Raw genomic sequence first — 22,727 nt, forward strand, 5'->3', positions numbered from 1 at the left:
AGAAAGGGCAGCATCTAAGGGATCCAGAAAGCCAGTGTGCCAGGACTTGCCAGGACTCAGAGAAGGTAATCGACATTGGGCATTGCTTCAGGGGTGTTGGGAAAGCTCTCCACCCTGCAGACCCACACTGGGTGGATGGTATTTGAGACACCAATTCAGAACTGCTTCTCTGTGGCCAAGGGCTCTAGTGCAGGTTAAAATGCAGGGGACACTCACAACTGTGGCAGCCATTGCAAACTTAGCATGAATTGCTTTCCAGTCTAATTATGAAAACAGGCTCTGAAAGGGAGGTAAAAAGACAAAAATAGGATGACTCTGGATGTTTACTGTGGAGGCCTCAAATAGAAAAGTCAAAGTGACTTTGTATACATTCCCCATTCACAGCTTGACAGGACGGGAAAGTTCACCACTTATCGTTTTTAAGAGTTGATGGAAGCCACCAATCCAATAAGGTGTCCCCCGGAGCCCATCTAGAATCCATCCTTTAGTCCATGAGAGCTGAGCTCTAGTTTCCCTCTCCTGACTCTATATCCCAGCTGTGGTTTGGTGTACATTGTGCAGGTTGAAAGTGGCCTGTTTTCCTGGAGAGAATGAAATGTACCCAAATGGAAAGACAAACCAGGTCCCAATCTTGGATTTGGGAATATGGGTTCCTGGTTCCCTAGAATCCAGCTAATGAATTTTCTGACTTCAGTAAGACAGAGAAAATGACATGGGAACAGATGTGCAACTCCAAACATGCTTGACAGCATAGGCTATGAGGCTGGGCCCTCTCCCAAGAGCAAGCTGGCTCTGAGAATCTGAGAAGTGAAGAACTTCAAGCTTTTCCTACAGGTTTATGATAGAAATTATGCCATTTGGGTATGTATCCAAATTAAATAATTGTGATTCTGGGTCATAGTTTTCAGTCTTTCAATGTTTGCAAAATGAACAGATATTAATATCAGAAGAAAAGGGGAACACATCCTTCAAGTCATTGCTATTGTTAATGTGGAAACTACTTCATAATGGTATCATCACTTCTGCCTGAACTCCAAGAGGTCTTTAAATATATTTTATATATATGTATGTTTTGGAGATAGGGTCTCACTCTGTCGCCCAGGCTGGAATGCAGTGGCACAATCATGGCTCACTGCAACCTTCACCTTCTGGGCTCAAGCGATCCTCCCACCTCAGCCTACCAAGTAGCTGCACGTGTCACCATGCCCAGCTAATTTTTGTAGTTTCTGTAGAGATGAGGTTTCACCATGTTTCCCAGGCTGGTCTCAAACTCCTGGGCTCGAGCAATCCACCCACCTTAGCCTCCCAAAGTGCGAGGATTACAGGTGTGAGCCACTGCGCCCAGCCTAAATATCTCATTTTGAGGCATACACAGAAATCATCCTCAGGATTCTTAGGCTCTCTCCTTCCATCTAAGTATGTCCCACAATACACCATGCATATGAATTTGACTCAATAACTACACACTTGAGGGAAATGTAAGTATAAATTTACTATCCACCTAGTGGTAGCTAGGTAAAATTGCAGGCATAAAGATAAAAAAGAAATCAACTTTGTAGTTCCTCAGCTTCAAACCCAAACCTCTAAGGGGGAGGACTCAGACGCCTCAGGGACCAGGCAGATAATACAAATAAATGAAACAGACCAGGTGAGAGAATACAAGTCTTGCCAAAAGAAGAAATCCCTACTTAGTTTCAATTGATTGTCCTCTTCTGAAAATGCAGATCAGAACTGCCACACATTCTGACTGATCGAGAGAGGCCAGAAATTCTAATTTTAATGTGAAACCTCTTGATTTCTTAAACGGTGGCTCAATTTTCCTGAAAACACTAGGTGAGCTAAATAAAGCTGACAGTCCACCAGTTTTCAATGCTCCTCTATGCAGAGAGTGAATGGCATCTCCCCTAACTGTAGTATTAGACTGCCACTCACCAGCCACAGTTTGCAACTACAAAAGAGGCATAAACTGACAGGGATCTCCTGCTTTACTATGCACACACAGCTGAACTCTCCAGCCGTGGACAACAACTAACTCTACAGGAAAAAGTAGAAGGCTAAGCTGAGCCACCCAGGGATGGCGGCAGGGGTCTTCATGGCTAACTGCTGGCCTGTAGGCACTAAATTGCAGACTGCTCCTGCAGGAAGCCTTCGGGGCCTGGGAGGCCTTTATCTGGCTCAGAAGCTAGAGCTGCTTCTCGAAGGACTTCCAAATGCTCCTCAGCAGCCGACAGAGACTGGTCAATCCAGTCCAGGCCTCCTGTCAGATGGCAGGCATTCCTTGTCACCAGCACCAGATGACTGACAGACAGGAGCAGGGCAGTCGTCCTAGGGAAAAAAAAAATAGGGTCAGGTTTCCTAGGAAACGAGGGACTTTGCACAAAAGCCCAAATAGATGGACTTTTTGACTAGTATTCCCCAAACTGCACACCCTTCCCTAGGATGTTGGTAGGTATGCAATTTAAAGTTAGCTCCACGCTCAAATAAATTTGGAGATGGCTGGGTTAAACAAGGTTAACTGAAGCCTGCCTCAGAGCCTTCTGAGATGTACCTGGTAAAGCTCCAAGGTGAATATAACAGGCTGTCTCTCACAAGCTTATTTAAGACTGTGGAAGCCATTTTCTGCAGCACACCTATTAACATCTCCCCAAAGAGCGCTTTGTGAAACAGTTCAGATATGGTCAATCAGATGAGCATATTCCCCAACTGCTGCCCACTGAAACGCAGGACAGACACACCCTCACTTAAACATTCCTTATTGATTACAAATCGGTAAGGCCCAGGGCTGGTTTATCCAACTCAAAAAAAAAAAAAAAAATGTAATTGAAAACCAAAGGGAGGAGTAGATTTTTCAGTGCTGAAAAATTCACTGTAGAATACCTTTTATATAGTGAGTACCATGATGCATTTGAGAATACATTACAGATTATTAACCCATGGACAAAGCTGGGCAGCAGTAGGAGTGGGGCAGAGAAACCAAAGCTGAAGCACTGTGACCCACTGCCGATCTGGCAACTGTTACACGTGTATGAAACAGTCATATACATCCAAGGCAGGAAAGAATCTACATTTCTTAAATGGGTTGCCTCTGGTACAGGAACATAACAATTTCATAGGGCTAAGTACACTCTGTGTATGTGCATGTCTGGTGGCAGGTGAGCACAGCTGTGGCTGACCTGTCACCTCCATTCTCACTGCTCTGGGAACCACTGCCCCACCGCCCAACTGGGTGGCACTCACAGCTAAGGCATGTCTGCTTCTGGGGTCCAAAAATCAGAGGCGGCAAGGGGAAAAGGTGGAAGGGAAGGCACAGTTAGGATGTAACATGGCCGGAAGTCTAATCATAACAATTTAAAATCTAAGACTGGCTCTTTCTTCTCCTGGGTTTCACGAGAGGACTGGCCTCTATCACCCAGTCAGGCACCACTCACTGAAGTAAATGGCACCCAAGGCGCGGACAGCCTAAGGAGGCTGCAAAGCCACCCTCCCTACACAAGCCAGTCAGCCAGCCTCGCAGACCTGATAAAACAGTTCTGGACCTTTGCATGAAAAACCAAACATGCACCCACCCCAGTCTCACCGTGCGTCCAGGAGCTTGGGGTCCAACGGAGGGTACATCGACTTCACAACATCATCCACCCTGACCAGAGGCAAAAGGTGTTCAGTACTTCACTTTCCTGATCTCCTTTTCTCCTTCCTTTTTTTTTTTTTTTTTTTTTTTCTGAGACAGAGTCTCGCTCTGTCACCCAGGCTGGAGTGCAGTGGTGCTATCTCAGCTCACTGCAACCTCCACCTCCCAGGCTCAAGTGATTCTCCTGCCTCAGCTTCCCAAGTAGCTGGGATTACAGGCACGCACCACCATGCCCAGCTAATTTTTGTATTTTTAGTAGAGATGGGGTTTCACCATGTTGGCCAGGCTGGCCTTGAACTCCTGACCTCAGGTGATCCACCCACCTCAGCCTTCCATAGTGCTGGGATTACAGGTGCGTGAGCCACACGCCTGGCCCCTTCCTTCCTTTCTATCTTTATTCCAATTCTTCCTTTTTGGTATTCCAGACCCGGTCTTTAATGGTTCTTTCTCCAATTGCTTCTGCATTCTCAGACAGACACTTAGGCACAAAGATTTCAGGTTCAGTCTTTGTAGAGACTATTTTGTTTTCTAGTTTTGTTTCAGTTCCTTCCAATGGTTTTTAAAAATACAGTCATACATATGGAATGATGTTCAAGATTACTACTGTATTAAAAAGGCAAATTGCCAAATAATATGTAAAGCTCAATCTGTCATTTGCATAAAAATAGATAAACAAAAGCTCTGAAATGTGGGGATGGGAAGGATCTGGAGGAACACTCACCACTTAATAGTGGTTTTTTCCTACAATTGGGAGGGAGTAGACTTTCCAGGTCATCTGTGTCTGCAGTATTTTACATTTTTACAAGCATTAATTACTCTTGTATTCCGGAAAAAAAAAAAATACAAAGCTAAAGGTACGTAAGACACTGAAAAAGAAGGCCATGAGTTTCATTTCGCTTCACACTGCTCTATTGGATTTCTTCTACCCTGTGGTTAATTTTTTTAAATCAAGTTCAGAACTACAATTCATTCTGATTTGCGTGGTACAAGGTTTTGCTCCAAATCTTTGTTCATGAACACTTGATAGGAAGAAAAAATAAAGATGTATTGTTTGATTTCTAAAAGCACTTGAAAAAAAGATGGCCTCAAACACCTATTCAGGGCTGTGGAGCTGGTGAGGACATGCAGAGACACAGTCACCCTCGGCGCCTGTCTCAGCCAGCCCCTTTCTCTAGTGCCCTGGAGCTGAAGCCACCTCCTTGAGACTAATAGGCCATCAACACACTGTGTGGGATAAATGGAGCAGGAAAAACAATGGGGACAAAACATGGCCAGAAGGAGAAAGAAGTGTGAGGGCAAAAGGACAAAGCGAGGACCCTGGCTGAATTATGGCACGGAGCATTCTAGAAGTAGTCCAAGGTACTCTTTAGGACAGGACTGTGAGCACCAGGGCAGGTCCACTCTCTGGACAATGCCACACCCTCACCTTAGGACCCGTGCTGATCCTACTCACCCAGGCTCACACAGAAACCTCAACCTCCTGAAAGTGCTGCCTTGTAACCTGTATCACAGGAATCTGCCTGGCCCCTAAGTGGCTCTTAGAAGGCACAAAAAGCATGATGAAGCGTCTAGCGGATACAATAGTGCAGAATCTTTAAAACTAATGGGGAAGGAGGCCGGGTGTGGTGGCTCACACCTATAATCCCAGCACTTTGGGAGGCAGAGGCGGGAGGATCACCTGAGGTCAGGAGTTTGAGACCAGCCTGGCCAACATGGTGAAACGCCATCTCTACTAAAAATACAAAAATTAGCCAGGCACAGTAGCAGGCGCCTGTAATCCCAGCTACTCAGGGGGCTGAGGCAGGAGAATCTCTTGAACCCGGTAGGTGGGGGTTGTAGTGAGCCAAGATCGCGCCACCGCACTCCAGCCTGGGTGACAGAGCAAGATTCTGTCTCAAAAATAAATAAATAAATAAAATAATGGGGAAGGAACGCCCAGTGCCCACCCACAGCCTGGGATGCGGGTTCTTATAAAGCCAGGGGCTGACCATGTAGCTACAGCCCACTGGAAGCAACTCCAGAGAAGGCCGGGAACTGTTCTGTGCTGAGTCCCTCCATGGATTATCTCCCTCCCACTCTCTCAACTCACTGAACTGCCTGGACTGAGTTCAAGCTGACCAGGTCGTGTATTCCCTCAGAGGAACTCACGTGGCAACTCAGGAAACTGGTCGTTTTTATTTGGTTAATCTTGAGGCAGAGAAAGGGCTGGTTCCTCGTGATTTACCCGGGGCCACGGCAACAAGGAACGTGTGGGCCCCTGGAACTCACAGCAGTGCCATTGTTTCACCAGGCATACAGAGGTGCCCTCCCGGGTGGGCGGAGGGACCAGGTGGCTGACGGGGAAAACATCCTGGCCTCGACCCTCTGCTCAGGCACGTCGCCATACCAGCCATCAGGTGGCAGCACAAACTTAGTACAGCCCTTGGCTCTAAGAAAAGGGCTTTATTTTTCCTCAGGAAATCAAGCCCAAAGGAGGGGGTGTAGCTGTTGACTGCAATCCTGCTGGTTGCCTCCCACACGGGATTTCGCAGTCAGCCTGGAATCTGGGAGGTTGAATGCCATATGGCTTCAGCTCCCACCCAGTGCTGGAAGCTGCTGGCCTGGGCCAGGGATGGAGCAGTGGGCACAGCCAGAGTGGGTCCCCCAAGCTAGTCTCCAATACAGATTCAGGCAGAGACAGGGTGTGGCCATCTGTGTGACATGTTGGCCTGGGAGGAAGGCGTGGCAAGGGGAGCTGGTATGTGGCTGGGAAAGAGGGGTGGCCACGGGCTCTGCAGGGCAGGGTCTAGGACAGCGTCAGGACTAGGCACCTGCTGGAGCTTCCCCAAAGCCCTCTCAGATGGGTCATGCTGCAGGTGGGGATGGTGGGAGCCCACCTTAGCTGGGAAGTCTCGGTACCTAAACCCTCCTGGTCACTCTGTAAATGTGTGGGAAACAAATAGCTGAAGTTGCCTGTGTACCGTTTTATAGAAGAGCCCAGCTCTGCGGCTACCCCAGCTTCCAGCCCCTCTCTTCCCTTGTGGAGTGTGGGGACCTCGAAGCTGCCAATCGCTCACCTGGGGCTGATCCGCTTGGCCACCACAATGATGTCGCTGACACTGGCTGAAGTCTTCATCTTGGCCCCAGAGCCCATTGTCATAGCAACAAGCTTCTCTGTCAGAGTGTGACAAATCTAATGTGGCAGGGAGGAGAGAGATGAGGGCTGACCTGGCTCCACTCAGGGCCTCACCACCCCCACAAGACAAATCAGCCCTGCCGTGAGTCCCATCGCAGCTGGCCCCCTAACCTAATGGCCAGAGGTGAAAAGTACAGAGATGAGAGGAAACGGGTGGGAAGTGGCAAAAGCCAAGGGCATGGCTGGGAGAGGAACTGGGGTGGGAGCCGCAGATCAAGGGCAGGGTGTGGGCTCTGGGAAGCCTAAGCTGAAATAATCTGTCTAAGAAAAATCATGTGCTCCAATTTCACCTTCTCACTTAGGGGAAAAACCTACTTTCTTTTTCTATTCCTTCATCTCATGGTTTAGTCTTCCACAAGAATAAATATCTCCAGCAGGGCACCCTCAGGAATGGGGCTGAACAAAGGGCAATTGTTCCCTTTAAGCACACGCTCCAATAACAGCACTTATTTCAACAACTGTCTCAGGTAATATATTAGCATGTTTGTCAAGCTGATGATGAAAGGACCTTAGGAAAAGCAGGGAAAAGGCAAGACTGATTACAGCCTTCTTCGTGGTCCACCCACAGAGCTGGCCACCCCAGGGCTTGCTTCCCCTTTCCAGGCCTACCCATGCTAGAACCAACCAACATGGGTGCGCCTCTATCCATTGCAAGGAAGCACCTCTACCTGACCTATACTTGGAGCTGGACAGTAGAGAGCAGAAAGAAGACCAAAGGTCCACCTGGGAGTTAGCCCAGACCCTTCTCCCAGCTCCCACCACAGAGACTCAAGGGCAGGTGACCTAGAAAAAGGGTCTTAAGATCCCAAGAGGAGACTTAGAAGCCCTCTCCTTGGATCTGAGGTTCCCCGGGTAGACACAGATTCCAATTCAATATGACTCCCTCCAGCTGATTCATCTCACACCACAGGTGCCATTTCTCCTCCTAATAGATGAGGACAGGAGACAAAACCCAGGCCCAGGACACATCTTGGCTGGGAGAAGGGAAATGTAGTATAGTATTATCCTCTAGCCATTATGCCTACCTAGCTCTATCAATAACCATATTTATATCTATAGCCATATTTGTATATCCAAAGAGCCTCTCAGAATTAACTAAGCCTGGACTCTGAGATAATAACTTCCTACTAGGCATTTATCCATCCCCTGAGACAGCCAAAGAAGAGGTGGGGTAAAGAACATTTTATTAATAGTGTCTTCTACTGAATGACACTAAAGAAAAGACAAAGTTGTCTCTTTTGAAATCTTGAATAATTACTAGTCAAAGAGATAAATGTGTGATTACCCAGGTTACTGATGTAAAAAAAAACAAACTGATATTTGCAACTGGCCAAATATTTCAGTATAGTTATTATTCTATTAGGTAGGATATTAACAGGCAAGAATTGAAAACAAATGCCAAAACCATAAAATTACCCAAAATGCAAATTGGATGCAATTTTTCAAAGATTCCAAGCTTTCAAAGAAAAAAATCCTCTGCCTTCAGATTGAAGTATGCCTGCTTTGGTTTTTTAACAGATTGTCCCATTTGGCTGACTAAAATCACAGCCAAAGAGGGCTAGTAATGACTTTCTAGTCACAGTAGAAATCCAAATACAGAAAGAAACGCACCGTACAGGCCTGAACTCTCTGTTAGTGAAAATGAGTGTGGAGGGGGAAGCAGGGAAACCCCATTTCTCTTGGCAACTGCATGGTCTCAGGCATACACAGCTTTCTCCATGAGGAGTGAAATGGTGGCTGTGCACCTAGGCTGCCTTTCCCACAGGTCATTGAATTAAGATGACAAGATGGAATAAAGCCTTTGAAACAGCCTTGAGATTCTGTAAACAGCCAGTCCAGGCAGGAAGGGAAGTAAACCACAAAAATTCTAAGTGTCAGGTTAAGGAAAGGCCTCTTGCGAGGCGTCAGGGCCCTTTCTAAGGTCCCGTTCTACTCCATCCACACACAGTGGTGCTTTTCGACTCCCCTTTATCCCACAGAGAAATAAGAGAGGGTTACCTTCAAGATGGCAATGCAGTGGGACATGAGACCCCTGGGGAAACAAGAAGAAGTCATCAGTGATCATCTGGAGGAGGCCCACCACCCTCCAGCTCCCACCCTTGCTTCTCAACTCACCCTGACTGGTGGGCACAGCCGAATACCAACCACTGAGAGTGGGAATACCTCAGTGTCAAAATGAACCAGCCCATGAGTTAAATGACGGAGCACCTCCCTTCCCTTCCCCCCGCTGCACCCAATCCACTCTTCCAGCAAGCTCCACTGTGTGCCTAGCGAGTCATGCTTTATTATAACTCTCAAGCTTCTGGTAGACTGTTCCCTCTGCCCAATGTGTCCTTCCCCTTTGCTCAGCCTGGGGAACTCCTCCTCATCTTTCAAGACCCAAGTCAAAAGGCACCTCCTCTGTGATATATTCCATAAGATCCAGCTCAACCTCCCCAACCCAGGCAAACCTAGACACTGCCTTCTCCATGTGCCTACTGCACTGTACCCAAGGATCTCTTACAGTTTCTGTGATACTGACTATAACTCTGTCTTTTCAACCGTTTCAATATCTGCAGCACCTGACCCAGTACCCTGCACATAATGCCCCACAAACATGGGCCCAGGGAATGGATGGCTAAATGGATAAGGAAATGAAGTAGCAGCCGCTTCTCAAAATGTAGGGGCTCCTGTTGGATGGAGAGATCCCTGAGATCCTAAAGAAAAGGGCTGCATCTCTGAAGCCTGAGCCAAATTTATGGGCACCTCAAGGATAACCCAAGCACACCAGGGTGACTTTATAACAACCTTTGCCACACAACTATAGGCCGCAGTGCTCAGGTCTACAAAATGTGGGAAGAGAAGGAAAGGACAAACACTTTCAAGTCATATTCTGATTTTCCCCCACACTAAAGGCACAGGAAAGAGCAGCAAGTAACACAGTGACTGTTCTTGAATACCAGCTAAGTGCTCTGGCAAAGGACACCAGCAAAGGGCATCACTTGCCAGACGCCCGGAAGCAAACAATTCCCATGGCCTTACGAAGCGTCTTCGATCCAGTCTTCGTTCTCCAGAATGGCCTCAATGTGGGGGTTGGTGATAACGACATCGTCCAGTTCTAACTCAGAGGGCTCAGACTGGGTCTCCATGGCACCAATGAGGTCCACAATGGGCCTGGAAGAAAAGGCCCCTGTTAAATGGTTTCATGGTGGGTGACTGCTGCTGACCCTCTCCTCACTGAGGCCCACATACACCATAAAAGAAGGAAGGGAGTCGATAAGCTAGGGCAGAGACCACTTGTCCCGGATCCAAACCTAAGCCTAGTGGGGCTGCAGTTGAGGGTAGGGCACATGGATAGACAGGGAGTTGGGGAGGCAGGCCGGGTGCACTAAAACAAAAGAAAAGTGAAACGGAGTCAGATAAGCTACCAAGAGAAAGAATATGGTATAACTACCTGATTACAAAGATATTAGGGATATCCTTTCAGGACAAAATTATATCCTTCTACAATGTATTTTCCCTTTAATCCTACATTTTACAGAGAGGCGGTGGTTCCTATTACCCAAACCTACATGGGCTCCCTACCTGGTCTGCAGAATAACTCTTGTGAACCACTTTGGTCCATCCCTATATCCCTGCCTTTTCCTAGTTACACTGGAAAAGTGAAAGAAGTAAAAACACCTCCAATTTTATAACAGGGTACTTTATAAAATGAGATACCATGGCATTCTGTTCAATAGAAGAGCTTTCTTGGGTCATATAAATGGGCATTTATAAATTATGAACCACTTGACGGAGATGCTGATAGGATTAAGACAGAAAGATAAGAAAAACTAAGGGTTAATCCCTGAAGGGTCTATCGATTAAAATATCCCTAAATTGAAAATAGAATCCTGCTTACAAAATATATTTCACATACAATGCATCACAAGGAAGTCTGCTGGGCAGGCCAAGCATGGTGGCTCATGCCTGTAATCCCAGCACTTTGGGAAGCTGAGACGGGCAGATCACCTGAGGTCAGGAGTTCAAGACCAGCCTGGCCAACATGGTGAAACCCCGTCTCTACTAAAAATACAAAAATTAGCTGGGTGTGGTGGTGCATGCCTGTAATCCCAGCTACGTGGGAGGCTGAGGCAGGAGAATCACTTGAACCCGGGAGGCGGAGGTTGCAGTGAGCCAAGATTGTACCATTGCACTCCAGCCTGGGCAACGAGAGTGAAACTCTATCTCAAAAAAAAAAAAAAAAAAAAAAAAAATCTGCTGTGCAAAGAGAGACAGTCCTAAGTTGGGATTTCACAAAACCAAATGTTTGTTGCTTAGATGTATGGCCAGAGTGTGGGCATCTGATTTCTGTTCCTGTGGGACTGGCTGGAAAGTGATTTGGATTGTCCAACTGCTAAGTGAGGTGGCCAGTTTGAGACAGATGGCTGAGCTTTTATGCTAGGTGAACATGTTCATATTCAGTGACTTTCTTCTTGGCTCAGGAAGCAGAGAAGGAGGTGACTCAGGATGTTGGGAGGCTTAAGGAACATTCTTAAACTCTGAGGTCTTTACAGGGAAGGACACCTGCAGGTACCATTTTAGAACCAAAAAGCTGAGTTAGAGTTGCCCAGCACTGAACTACGTGTTCCTCTCTTTTTCTTTAGTCAGAGCCCACCCCTCCTCCTTGCCCTCCATAGGCTCACTCACTTAGAATCATAGCGCTGCAGCAGGTCTCGTGGCCGGCAGTAGCGCTGCCTGCAAACCAGCACCAAGGCTGCAAACGACGCCAGAAAGATGGTGGCCAGCACACCTATGGCAACAATCACCACGGTCTCCATGCTTCCAGAGGGCTCCTGACTCAGTCCCGCTCACATCCTCCTCATGGGCTAAAGCTTGAGAGAACATGAAGTCAGAGCAGATCTGGTCAAGAAGCCATGAAAGAGAGTGGGACAGGTGGGTCTTACCTGCTGGAAGTGGCAAATTGGGGGAGAGGATGGCAGGTGCTAGGTTCCTCCACGACACCTTCAGAGACCTGAGGGCCTGAAGAGAACCAAGGTAGAATTTATGCCATGCCCCAAATTTGCCTTTTCCTTTCTCAGAAGAATCTGCTCCCCAGTTGGACGAAAATAGTTGATTGTTTGTTTTTGTTTTTGTTTTTTTTAAGATGGAGTCTAGCTCTGCCACCCAGGCTGGAGTGCAATGGTGCAATCTCAGCTCACTGCAACCTCTGCCTCCTGGGTTCAAGCGATTCTCCTGCCTCAGCCTCCCAAGTAGCTGGGATTACAGGTGTCTGCCACCACACCCGGCTAATTTTTTGTATTTTTAGTAGAGACGGGGTTTCACCATGTTGGTCAGGCTAGTCTTGAACTCCTGACCTCAAGTGATCCACCCTCCTTGGGCCTCCCAAAGTGCTGGGATTACAGACGTGAGACACCGAGCCGGCCTTAAGATAGCTTTTTAAACCCTAGACAAAAAGAAACATTTTAACTAGCAGCTGTTTTCGCAGCCATAAAAACATGCACAAAAGAACACCTATTAAAGAGAGGAAAGATGAAACTGCATTTACTGAGGATCTATTCGGCACCAGGTTCTTTGTTAACTTTTCCAACAACAATCTTATGAAGTGGACATTAGTAACCCCATTTTACAGTTGAGGAAACCGAGGTTCAGGGAGGTTACAGAATTTTTCCAGTATGCAGTCAGGAGGTGGAAAGCCATCCACTTAAACTGAGATGGACATTCACTCTACTTTTCCTTTCTAAGGAAGAAAGAAGACTGTGAAGGTTCTGGAAAGAGTTCTAATTGCCAGTTTCAGTGTTGGAAACTTCAAAATGGCATTAAAGTGTCCATTGCCTCTTGCCAGTTTTCATTCAGGAGACTCTTTCACATCTATTTCTTTTTTTCATAGAATTATTTGTGTACAAAAGAAGAATGAAAGAAGTCCGTGCATTTGTATATACTAGTGTGCACAGAATTTTTTTGGTATGAACACATGGATAGGCACAAACACACATAAAATGTAACTTGGTAACAGTAGCTGCCTCCGGACAGAGGAACTGAAGAACAGGGGTCTTCCACACCTATTTTAAACTCATAAGCCAGAAGAACAAGGGCATCTCACAGAAGTACATATTCACTGTTATTTCACTGTTATTTCATTGTAGGCCTCCTGCTTGCCTCTTAGTGCAAGCATTCTCTCCTCTCTGGGCTTTAATCTCCCCAGGTGATAAAAAGACCCTCTGACTTAGGAGTCCTTACAATACTAGTAGGATGGTGCTTTTCCTCTATTTGCACTTAATTCTATCCTCCGTGTCTCAGAGGGTCCAAACGCTCTCAGTCACCATTCACTAAGTATTTATTGATCATCTACTATGCGTCATGCACTGGAGATTGTAGATAGATAGGACAGAGACCCTGATCTCAAGGAGCTGGTGGGAGAGGCAGACAGGTTACAAACCACTTCAACTCCATGTGCCTGTGCTTCCTGCAGAAGAACACAGAAAAGAGAGTAACTGTGTTTGCATGACACTTTCAGGGAACTGACACTTTCACAGGAGTGGTGAGGCTTGAGCTGGGTTTTGAAGGATAAGCAGGAGTTTGCCAGGTAGACAAGGTTGGGACGTGCCTGGCTTAAAGTGCCAATGAAGCCTTTCTCAAAGGGCTCACAGAGCTGCTCTCCCATCTCCAGCTCACTGGACCACAAGAAGGAGAAGGCTGGCGTCTGCCTCTTTCTTCTGTGTGTATCGCTGATTTTGTGAGAGGTAGGTGGGGGAGGGGGGCAATTCTCAGGGTCCGCCTCTATTTCTCTAGATGTGTGTTTCTCTGTACTATCCTTTTATCCCCTCCTTTTGGCCTTTGTGTTTTCTGCCTCCTCTTATGTCTGGCTTTATCTCTGGTTTCTCTCTCCAGGCATCTTTCACTCTGCTGCTCCCGTCTCCCGCTTCTCAGTGTCTCTCCTTCCCCTCCCCCGGTCCCAGGCTTCCAAGACCACCCACTTGGTTTCCTCTCTCTTCCTGTGCGTTCTGAGTGTTTCTCTGAGCGTGTTTCTCTGGGTGTGTGTGAGCTGAGTGTGCTTCTGAGTGTGTTTCTCCGTGTGTGTTTGTGTTAGAGTGTGCGTGAGCTGTGTTTTTCTGTTTCTGTGTGTGTGAGCTGTTTCTCAGTGTGCTTCTGAGTGTGTGAGCTGTTTCTCGGAGTGTGTTTCTGAGTGTGAGCTGTGTTTCTGAGTGTTTTCTGAATGTGCTTGTGTGAGCTGTTTATCTTGAGTGTGCTTCTGAGTGGGTGTGAGCTGAGTGTGTTTCTCAGAGTATGTTTCTGAGTGTGTGTGAGCTGAATGTTTCTCCGAGTGTGCTTCTGTGTGTGAGCTGAGTGTGCTTCTGAGTGCGTGTGAGCTGAGTGTTTCTCGGAGTGTGTTTCTGAGTGTGTGTGAACTGAATGTTTCTCTGAGTGTGCTTCTGTGTGTGAGCTGAGTGTTTATCTTGAGTGTGCTTCTGAGTGCGTGTGTTTCTGAGTGTGAACTGAATGTTTCTGAGTGTGCTGTGTGTGACCTGAGTGTTTATCATAAGTGTGCTTCTCAGTGCGTGTGAGCTGAGTGTGTTTCTCGGAGCGTGTGTTCGCGGTCCTTCCCTGCAGTCTGCGTGGCGTTTCTTTGTGTTTTTCCTTATCTATTCTTCCCTGCGTCCTGAAGAGTAAGTTTTCCTGTTTCTCTCCGTCTCTTTCTCCCTCCCTTACTTTCCCCCTTCCCCTCCGGTTCTAGACCCACAAGGACAGAACAGACCCAAGACCCTACCCGCTTCCCCGTGCTCGTCCACCCAGGACGCCCACTCCGTCCCCGGGAGGGAGGGACCCTCAGCCCGCCCGGGACGTGCCGCACGGGCCCCGAAGCGCTCCGCGGCGCGGCTCCTACTCCTTTCCCCAACTTCGGGCGCGCGGCCCCGCGGCGAGAACAAAGCTGCGGCGCCGGCCTCCCCTCTCCCCGGCAACTAGGCCGGGCCCCGCGCCTCCCGCGTCCCCTTCCCCGACTCGCCGCGGCCCGCCCGGCCCGGCGGGGCTCACCCACCTCAGGCTGCGGCTCCCGGGCGCATCCCGCGACTGCCCCGCCGATGGCAAAGTCCGGGCGCGGGCGCGGGCCTGCAGCGGAGCATGCCGGGAAGCGCCGCGGCCCTAGGAATCCAGCCCCGCGCCCCCGCGTCCCGGCCCCGGCCCCCGGCCCGCGCCAAATCCCCGCCGCCAGGCGCCGCCGTCACCGCCAGGCCCCCCGGCGGTCGGGGCAGCTGGGAGGCGGGCCCTGGCGACCCAACACCCCTTCCTCGCGCCGCCGCGAAGGCCCGTCGGGCGGCAGACGGAGAGGGGAGAGGAGGGTCCCTGCCTGCGCCCCGCCCGGGGCTGGCGGTCCCAGGCGGCGAGCGCCGACGGGTTCCGCAGGGAGCTGGCGGCGGAGCCAGTGTGCTCCGCCACGGACTGTCCCATTGAAACTCTGCCTCTGCCATTCATTAGCTATGGGCAACTTATTTCAGCCTCTGTGCCTCGGTCTGTAAAACGGGGCTGCTGCTTGTCAGCATCCTCAGAGTTGGTATTAGGAATGATGGGATGCAGGATGCATCGGACTGCCTGGCCCAGGGTAAAGAGTGAATCGAGAGTCGCTCTTACTTACAGCCTGACCCACGGGGCAGTGACAAGCAGGTCCACCCCTAACGACGGCCTAGCCAGGGGCAAGAGTACAAATGCAGGTCCCTTGCTAGTAGTCTTGCTGCTTCTATTCCCACACGACTCCATCCCATACACACCGAAGGGGGACTCCCCGTTGAGGCAAACACACACCCCCTACCCTGCCATCCATGATTCTAACGATACTCAGGCCAGGCAGGGCAGGCTGCCCTGGGTGAATGGAAGTCAGACCTTGGAAGCAGGCTCAAGACTGTTTACACAGGGATTTCCAGAGTCCAGGGTACCAGGAGCATGATCTAGAAGGGAACATGCGCTCCAGCTGGAGTGGGCCAACTAAAGCACGAGGTGCAGGGCAGGATCCCAGTGGTCCCGGTCTAAGGTCAGTATCGGTGAGAGTTAACAAAGGATACAGATTGGGTCCTAGGCCGCTTGACACAGGGTCTGCAAACTGGTACCCCCAAGGACACATCCAGCCCACAGAGGTGGTTTTTTTGGTTCATACTTTTGTTGTTTTATCTTAATTTTTTTGAGGCAGAGTCTCACTCTGTCGCCCAGGCTGGAGTGCTGTGGCACAGTCTTGGCTTATTACGGGTGGAGGGTGTCCAGGTTTTTGTCTTTTTTTTGTTTTTTTGAAACAGAGTCTGGCTCTGTTGCCCAGGCTGGAGTGCAATGGCGCCATCTCAGCTCACTGCAACCTCCGCCTCCCGGGTTCAAGTGATTCTCCTGCCTCAGCCTCCCAAGTAGCTGGGATTACAGGTGTGCGCCACCACGTCCAGCTAATTTTTTTGTATTTTTAGTAGAGACGGGGTTTCGCCACGTTGGCCGGGCTGGTGTGGAACTCCTGACCTCAGGTAATCCACCCGCCTCAGCTTCCCAAAGTGTTGGGATTATAGGCGTGAGCCACCGCGCCCGGCAGGTTCTCGTCATTTTGAACAAAGAATTAGACAAAACGCACCAACAAAGCAAGGAAAGAAGGAATGAAGCAACAAAAGCGGAGATTTATTGAAAACGAAAGTGCATTCCACAGGGTGGGAGCAGGCTCCAGCACAGGGGCTCAAGACCCTCTGCTGTAGAATCTTCTGGGGTCCAAATACTTCCTAGAGGTTTCCCATTGGCCACTTGGCGTCCACCCCATGTAAATGAAGTGGTGCCACAATCAGTCTGATTGGTTGTGGAAAGCAACCAATCAGAGGCTGAAGTGAAGTTACAAAGGTTACACTCCTATGCAAAAGAAGATTTGGCCCGCAATCAGTCTGATTGGTTACTTTCCACAACCAATCAGAGGCTAAAGTGAAGTTACAAAGTTACACTTCTATGCAAACGTAGGATTGGTTGCGGAAAGGCAATCAGAGGTACTTTCAAAAGATTTTCCATCTGCCAAGCAGAAAGTGGGGAGTGGGGGTTGCAAAGGGAGTAGTCTCTGGTCCGTTTGTTACTTAGGTGAGGAAAGTTGGGGTTTTCCTTTTGATTTAGTTCTAGGAAGTCAGGTGAACCCTTAGGTTCCCTGCCTCCGGACCCTATTCTCCTGCCTCATCTCCCTCCTGAGAGACATGACCCCCATAAATCTTTATGGGAGGCAGAGGAACTGTAACTGCTTCATGCCAACTTGGGGCGTAGTCCCTACCTATTGGAGATCATGGAACTCTCGCCCTACTCTGTCTAGTGGAGACAGGGTGGTATTCTGATGGCCAGGGGTGGTGTCTTCACCTGGAACTGACTGGAAACCTTGTCACATGATCATCTGAAGCTTGATGGTCTCTATGTGAAAGGAAATGAATATGGTTAAAAGATTTAACAGGAACTTCAGGGGGTGGATAATTGTGCTGTCAGGAATGTTCGTTATGGAGATGAATTGAAACGTTCTGCTAATTACTACAAAGGAAGTGATTCCATAAGTTTGGAAGAAGGCAATATAAAAATGGCCACTATTATCCAGAGCAGGTGGTCTCTCCTTCCACGTTTTAATAAGTACCTTATCTCCTGGCCTGATTTGGGGTTGCTGGGATTGGCCAAGACTCAGCTATTTTTACAGGCACATATTCCTAAATTAGGTTACCATTCATCCACAAAGACTCCAATATAGAAATACGGAGTCCTTCTCAGGCTATATTTAATTCGCTTTAACAATTTCCCCCTTTTGGTCATTTTCTCAATTTTGAGAGATTGACCAAAACTTTAGTCATTCATGTCACTATCACCATCGTAAATGTACTTATTTGGTCTTGAAACCCACTGGGAAACAGTAAAACAACACAGAGTTTTGTACAGTGGGAATGAGGACTGAGTAGAGGGTATCTCCTTATGGTGGAACATCCTGTTTGCAGGAGAAAAACAAAACCTGGTCTGTTTTAGGATCTATGTGTTTTGGTTTGTTTGGTTTGCTGGGGCCTAGCGCATGAGGTCAGTCCAAAACACTGGCCTCTCATAATTTTGTTAAAAAAATTCTCCCTTTTTGGTCAGGTTCTCCCTTTAGTGAGAGTGTGACCAAAAGTTAGGGCCTTAGCACCACACTCACGTGCCATCATTTTGGGTTTCCAGTCTCACCACATCATTCATAGGTTATGGTATCCTCCTGGTCGTGCATTTCTTTCAGCTCTTGTCATTCCACTTGAAAAGAGACCATTTGACATTCTAGAGATGGCTGAATGCAAGTATTTAAGGCCTTTGAGACATACAGCGCACCAGGGAGACTACTATTATGACTACTGGGAGGATAATACCAACAGTTTGGAGCATACTTCATACCCAGGATCCCCATAAACCAAACCACCTAAAATTAAATCAAAGAATGTGCTAAAGAATCTACTCGCTTAACTAAGAAATCTCTTCGTTAATCCCCTACAACTAAATCTCTATAATCTTCATTTGATGTATTTCTTCACAGGCCACAAGTGCCAGCAGCTGCACAGATACTTCTCTGTTCAGCCGATTCTATCATAACCTTCACAAAAGAATTTAAAATCTGTTGTGTAACTATAGCCTTTACAGTAGATGTTCTCAGAAGACCCAGTCTTTGGGTTCTAGATTGTGAAGGGGTTGATTGTCCTCAGTGACCCATAAAAAACTTTCTTTACCTGGTGAAAATACACTGTAGCATAATAATCTACTGTTATAACATCAGCCCTCTTGCATAGGAAAGCTTTTTTACAACCAGAAACATGCATTGAAAATGACAGTTGAAATGTTTAAATGGCCCATGAGGTAGCCAAATGTACCTGAAGATTTGATTTTCTTCCCAGGAATATGGATTTGACAAACCAAACATTGGTTACAAACTACTTTAGCAATGTATAAGTCAGCACACCAATATATATTTAATTTGGATTATTTTATCTTTTCCATGATGAGTCATGGAATGCATAACCTTTAATAACAAAAGCTTTAAGGACTCAGGAAGGGTAAGGCTGCTGTCCCGGTTCTCCATGAGTCCATGCTTAACATTGGACTTATGTCCTCTTGAATACCAGTTGTTTCTCCAGTTTAGCTGCATAGCACTGACAACTGATGGGTTATCATAGGTAGTTTGACTTAGACCATGGAGTTCATTCAAATTGTATATCTAAACAATTTTAGTATCCGCTGATTTAGCATGCAAATCTGGCAAAGTATTTTCTTGGTACTCAATTAATTTTTGTTCTACTTGGGTTAACACTTTTATACAAAGAAATTTGGTTATTTCTGTGGTCTACAGTAAGTTAACATAATAAACATGAATGATAGCATATACTCAGACATATTTAGAACTTTAGAAATCCCATACAATTTTGTAACATATATTAATATTCACTGAAATATAACCTGAAGAAAATTAAGCATTTTTTTTATTTTGACAATGCTTCCCATGTAACTAAATATGTAAGCTGAAATTTGATTTTGGGAAGCCTATTAAATATGTTAAAGGTTTACAAAAATTTACATTCCCATGCCTTCTTATAATCTTCTACAATTCATTCAACCAGTTTGCACAGAGAGAGAGAGGCCAGAGGTCCGACTGGTAAGAAATTCTTACCCTTTTGCCACGTGTCAGGTTTCTGGGTTCTCTCTCCCCGAGCAGCCCTAGTGACCCTGGCTCAACTATATGCAAACACAATCATTGCCATGAATTAACAATATTCACAGGCCGGGTGCGGCGGCTCATGCCTGTAATCCCAGCACTTGGGAGGCTGAGGCGTGAGAACCCAGGAGGCAGAGGTTGCAGTGAGCCGAGATCACGCCACTGCACTCCAGCCTGGGTAACAGAGCAAGACTCCATCTCAAGAAAAAAAAAAAAAAAAAAAAAAAAAAAGGAATATTCACAAATAGTTTACAAAGTCTGGACAAATTAGGCAGAGAGAGAAAAATACGACTTAAAAGTATACTCAATACACTTAAAGTATCAGGGAACCTAATATCCAAAAAGTTAGTTTAAAGTTAACAAGCTGATGTGTTCCATCAATTCCTGTGAACCCAACAAAGGTAGCCTAGAAATTCCAGACAAATGGAACAAATGATAACTTGCTAGAAATGCATAGGAAACAAAATAACTATTCATAGAACCGCATAGACTAAAAGCCTTCCACTAGAAACTAAAAAACATCATGGTTTTATATATATGCATACATAAGCAAAGCCCAAAGGAGCGTAAACAGCAAACAAATAAAAATTAGAAGCACAAACAAATAAACAGGAAACCAACCCTAAATTTCTCCTACTCAGTCTACCCGGGAGGCAGCAGTGTTACCCAGAGCTCCCCCAGAAAAAATCCCACATAATTAATATTTTATTCCTGATATACAATTCAGTATCCTTAAGTTCACCAATATCACCATATATCCTGTGCAATCAAGAAATACGCTCTCAGCCAGCCGTGGTGGTTCACGTCTGTAATCCCAGCACTTTGGGAGGCCAAGGCGGGTGGATCACTTGAGGTCAGGAGTTCAAGACCAGCCTGGCCAACATGGCGAAACCCCAGCTCTACTAAAAAATACAAAAATTAACCAGGCATGGTGGCACGCACCCGTAATCCCAGCTACTCAGGAGGCTGTGGCAGGAGAATAGCTTGAACCCAGGAGGCAGAGGTTGCAGTGAGCCGAGATCATGCCACTGCACTCCAGGCTGGGTGACAGAGCTAGATTCCATCTTAAAAAAAAAAAAAAAAAAAAAACAAATTCACTCCAGGCACATAATCAGTAAGTACTCCAGTGCCAGCACTATCCATGCAAAACAGTAAACATAGTGTGCAGCAATGCAAGCATGTATGTGAAATTTGACTCCACACATACATACACAACTTAACTAGGTTTAAAAAGAATTGCCAAACTGCCAATGCATTTTTTTACAACATTTCTTATTTTACTTTAATCAAGACTAAGAGCTTTAACTATGAAAATGTTAATTAACTAAATTTCTCCAATTCTCTACCAGGTTTTAAAGAATATTTTATTATCTAAACTTTTCCACATCTTTCTTCCCTACTTACTGGTTGCTTACTACATTGTTTCGTAAACAACTTTTTCAAATCTGTAATTCGAACTAACTTTTAGATAACTTCTGAATTAGACAAAATTATTATTTTTCTCACTAATATCACAAACTTTTTTGGCACATTTTGTCCTTAGTAGATGGAAAAGAAGAACAGCAGACAGATGTTGGTTACCTACTCTCCCTTCTCTCCCCTATCCTTGTCACTGGGCAAGAGCTTCTTCCTTCCAGGCAGACAGGACCAGTGAGGTACAACAAACCCCCTCCTGTCCCAACCAGAAAAGCTTCTCATATTGTCTGTAATCCACATGAAACTCTCTCAACTCACCTCTATGTTGTCAGAGGGGCAGCAGAAGGACATCCTAAACCCCTACCAGGTAGGCAGTTACAAGCAGGAGCCTGAGCCAGAAGCGCTGTGAATGGAGACCGCCTTCCCTCACTTAATAGCCATGTGAGCTGACACAGTTCACTCAGTTTACGTTTTCTCATCTGTAGAATGGGGATCACGGTAAAACTCATGGCCTACAGTTGTTTTGAGGATGAAATGAGATGACACATTTAAAGTGCCAACACCTAGAAAGCAGAATGGTGGTTGCCAGAGGTTGGGGGAGGGAGGAAGGGGGAGTCATTGTTGATGGGCACAGAGTTTCAGTTTGAGAAGTTGATAAAAAGTGCTAGAGATGGATTGTGGTGATAGCTGCGTAACAGCATGAATGTACTTAATTCCAGTGAACTGTGTACATCAAAATGGTTTAAATGGGGAAGTTTATGTTGTATATATTTTATCACAATTTTTTTAAGTGCTCATCCCTGTACGACATTTAAAAAAAAGAGGCCTCCTAGATATTCCTCCAACGTGTGAAGCTCATTCTACGCCAGTGATTTGCTGTGCCCTCTGCCTGGAATCCTTACCCCCATTATTCCCAAGGCTCCTCCTTCCTTTTGCTCAGGGACCTGCACAAGAGTCACCTCCACAGAGAAGTCTTCCCCGATCAACCTATCTAAAATAGCACCTCCCATCACTGATGTGCCCCTGGCCCTGTTTGAAATGTGGGGATTTTTGTGTTTGGTTGGTTTTTTGTTTTGTTTTGTTTAGAATTTTTCTTTTCTTGCTCTGCCACCCAGGCTGGAGTGCAATGGTGCAATCACGCTCACTGCAGCCTTGACCTCCTGGGCTCAGGCAATCCTCCTGCCTCAGCCTCTCAAGTAACCGGGACCACAGGTGCATGCACCCATACCTGTTGGGGACCAGCCTCAACACCACCCATAGGGTACCCAAAGCCCGGTGGCAATGAAAGAATGAGAAGATACAGGTTAAGAGTGCATAAAGAGTGGGGGCCAGGGAGACAATTGTAAAATGCAAGCTGTAAAAGGCTCAGAGCTCTGGTCTCCACACTATTTATTGAGTATAATCACTTAGATCTAAGAAGCAGACGTTTAGGGCGAAACAGTGAAAGGGAGGCAGTGCGTCATAGGTGTAATCTATAGCAGTGGTGGTTTAAATGAATCTCCTTTGTGCTCAAACAGTATATCTTTAACTTATTGGAGAGTAGTTAGTGGGAGTGGGTTTAACTAGCAGCCTGTACGTCTGGCCACATTCTAATGTGTCAAAGGAGTGTCTTTTTTCTTGAACACAGTGTTTATGGATAAGAGAGCAAGTCTCACTCAGAGCATGGGAACATAATGGCGATAAGAAGGCTTTCCTCCTCAGAGGCCTCTTGTGGCTTTTCACAACTTATTGTCCCATATTTTTATAGCCAGTTTATACAGGCACCCCATAAGCCTTTCCCCCAACATATACCCAGCTAATTTTTGTGTGTGTATGTAGAGACAGGGTCT

General features: G+C 46.8%; 1 protein-coding gene across 2 annotated transcripts; it reads right to left on the bottom strand.

The window, feature by feature from the left end:
- Positions 1–1,467: 1,467 nt before the first annotated feature.
- On the bottom strand, positions 1,468–15,141 carry TMEM98 (transmembrane protein 98). Of its 2 annotated transcripts, XM_030807914.1 has the most exons (8): positions 14,821–14,983; positions 11,729–11,804; positions 11,472–11,656; positions 9,825–9,956; positions 8,802–8,835; positions 6,685–6,800; positions 3,578–3,637; positions 1,468–2,325 (listed from the first exon to the last, which is right to left on the bottom strand). In XM_030807914.1, the coding sequence occupies exons 3-8, from the start codon at positions 11,600–11,602 to the stop codon at positions 2,118–2,120; spliced, it is 681 nt and encodes a 226-aa protein (XP_030663774.1). In that variant the 5' UTR covers positions 11,603–11,656; positions 11,729–11,804; positions 14,821–14,983; the 3' UTR covers positions 1,468–2,117. The 2 variants fall into 2 exon arrangements, with proteins under 2 accessions (XP_030663774.1, XP_030663775.1); XM_030807915.1 differs by lacking the exon at positions 11,729–11,804 and having other exon boundaries at positions 14,821–15,141.
- Positions 15,142–22,727: the final 7,586 nt, after the last annotated feature.

This window comes from Nomascus leucogenys, unplaced genomic scaffold (genome assembly GCF_006542625.1).
Source record: "Nomascus leucogenys isolate Asia unplaced genomic scaffold, Asia_NLE_v1 Super-Scaffold_249, whole genome shotgun sequence".
NCBI lineage: Eukaryota > Metazoa > Chordata > Mammalia > Primates > Hylobatidae > Nomascus > Nomascus leucogenys.

Bases quoted from the DNA above. Each gene is read 5' to 3' on its own strand.
- TMEM98 (XM_030807915.1), bottom strand. From the start codon at position 11,602: ATGGAGACCGTGGTGATTGTTGCCATAGGTGTGCTGGCCACCATCTTT. The intron at 9,957-11,471 runs GTGAGTGAGCCT...CTTTTCTTCCAG, and splicing joins CTGCAGCGCTATGATTCTAA to GCCCATTGTGGACCTCATTG. The intron at 3,638-6,684 runs GTGAGCGATTGG...GCCTCTGGTCAG, and splicing joins GCCAAGCGGATCAGCCCCAG to GGTGGATGATGTTGTGAAGT.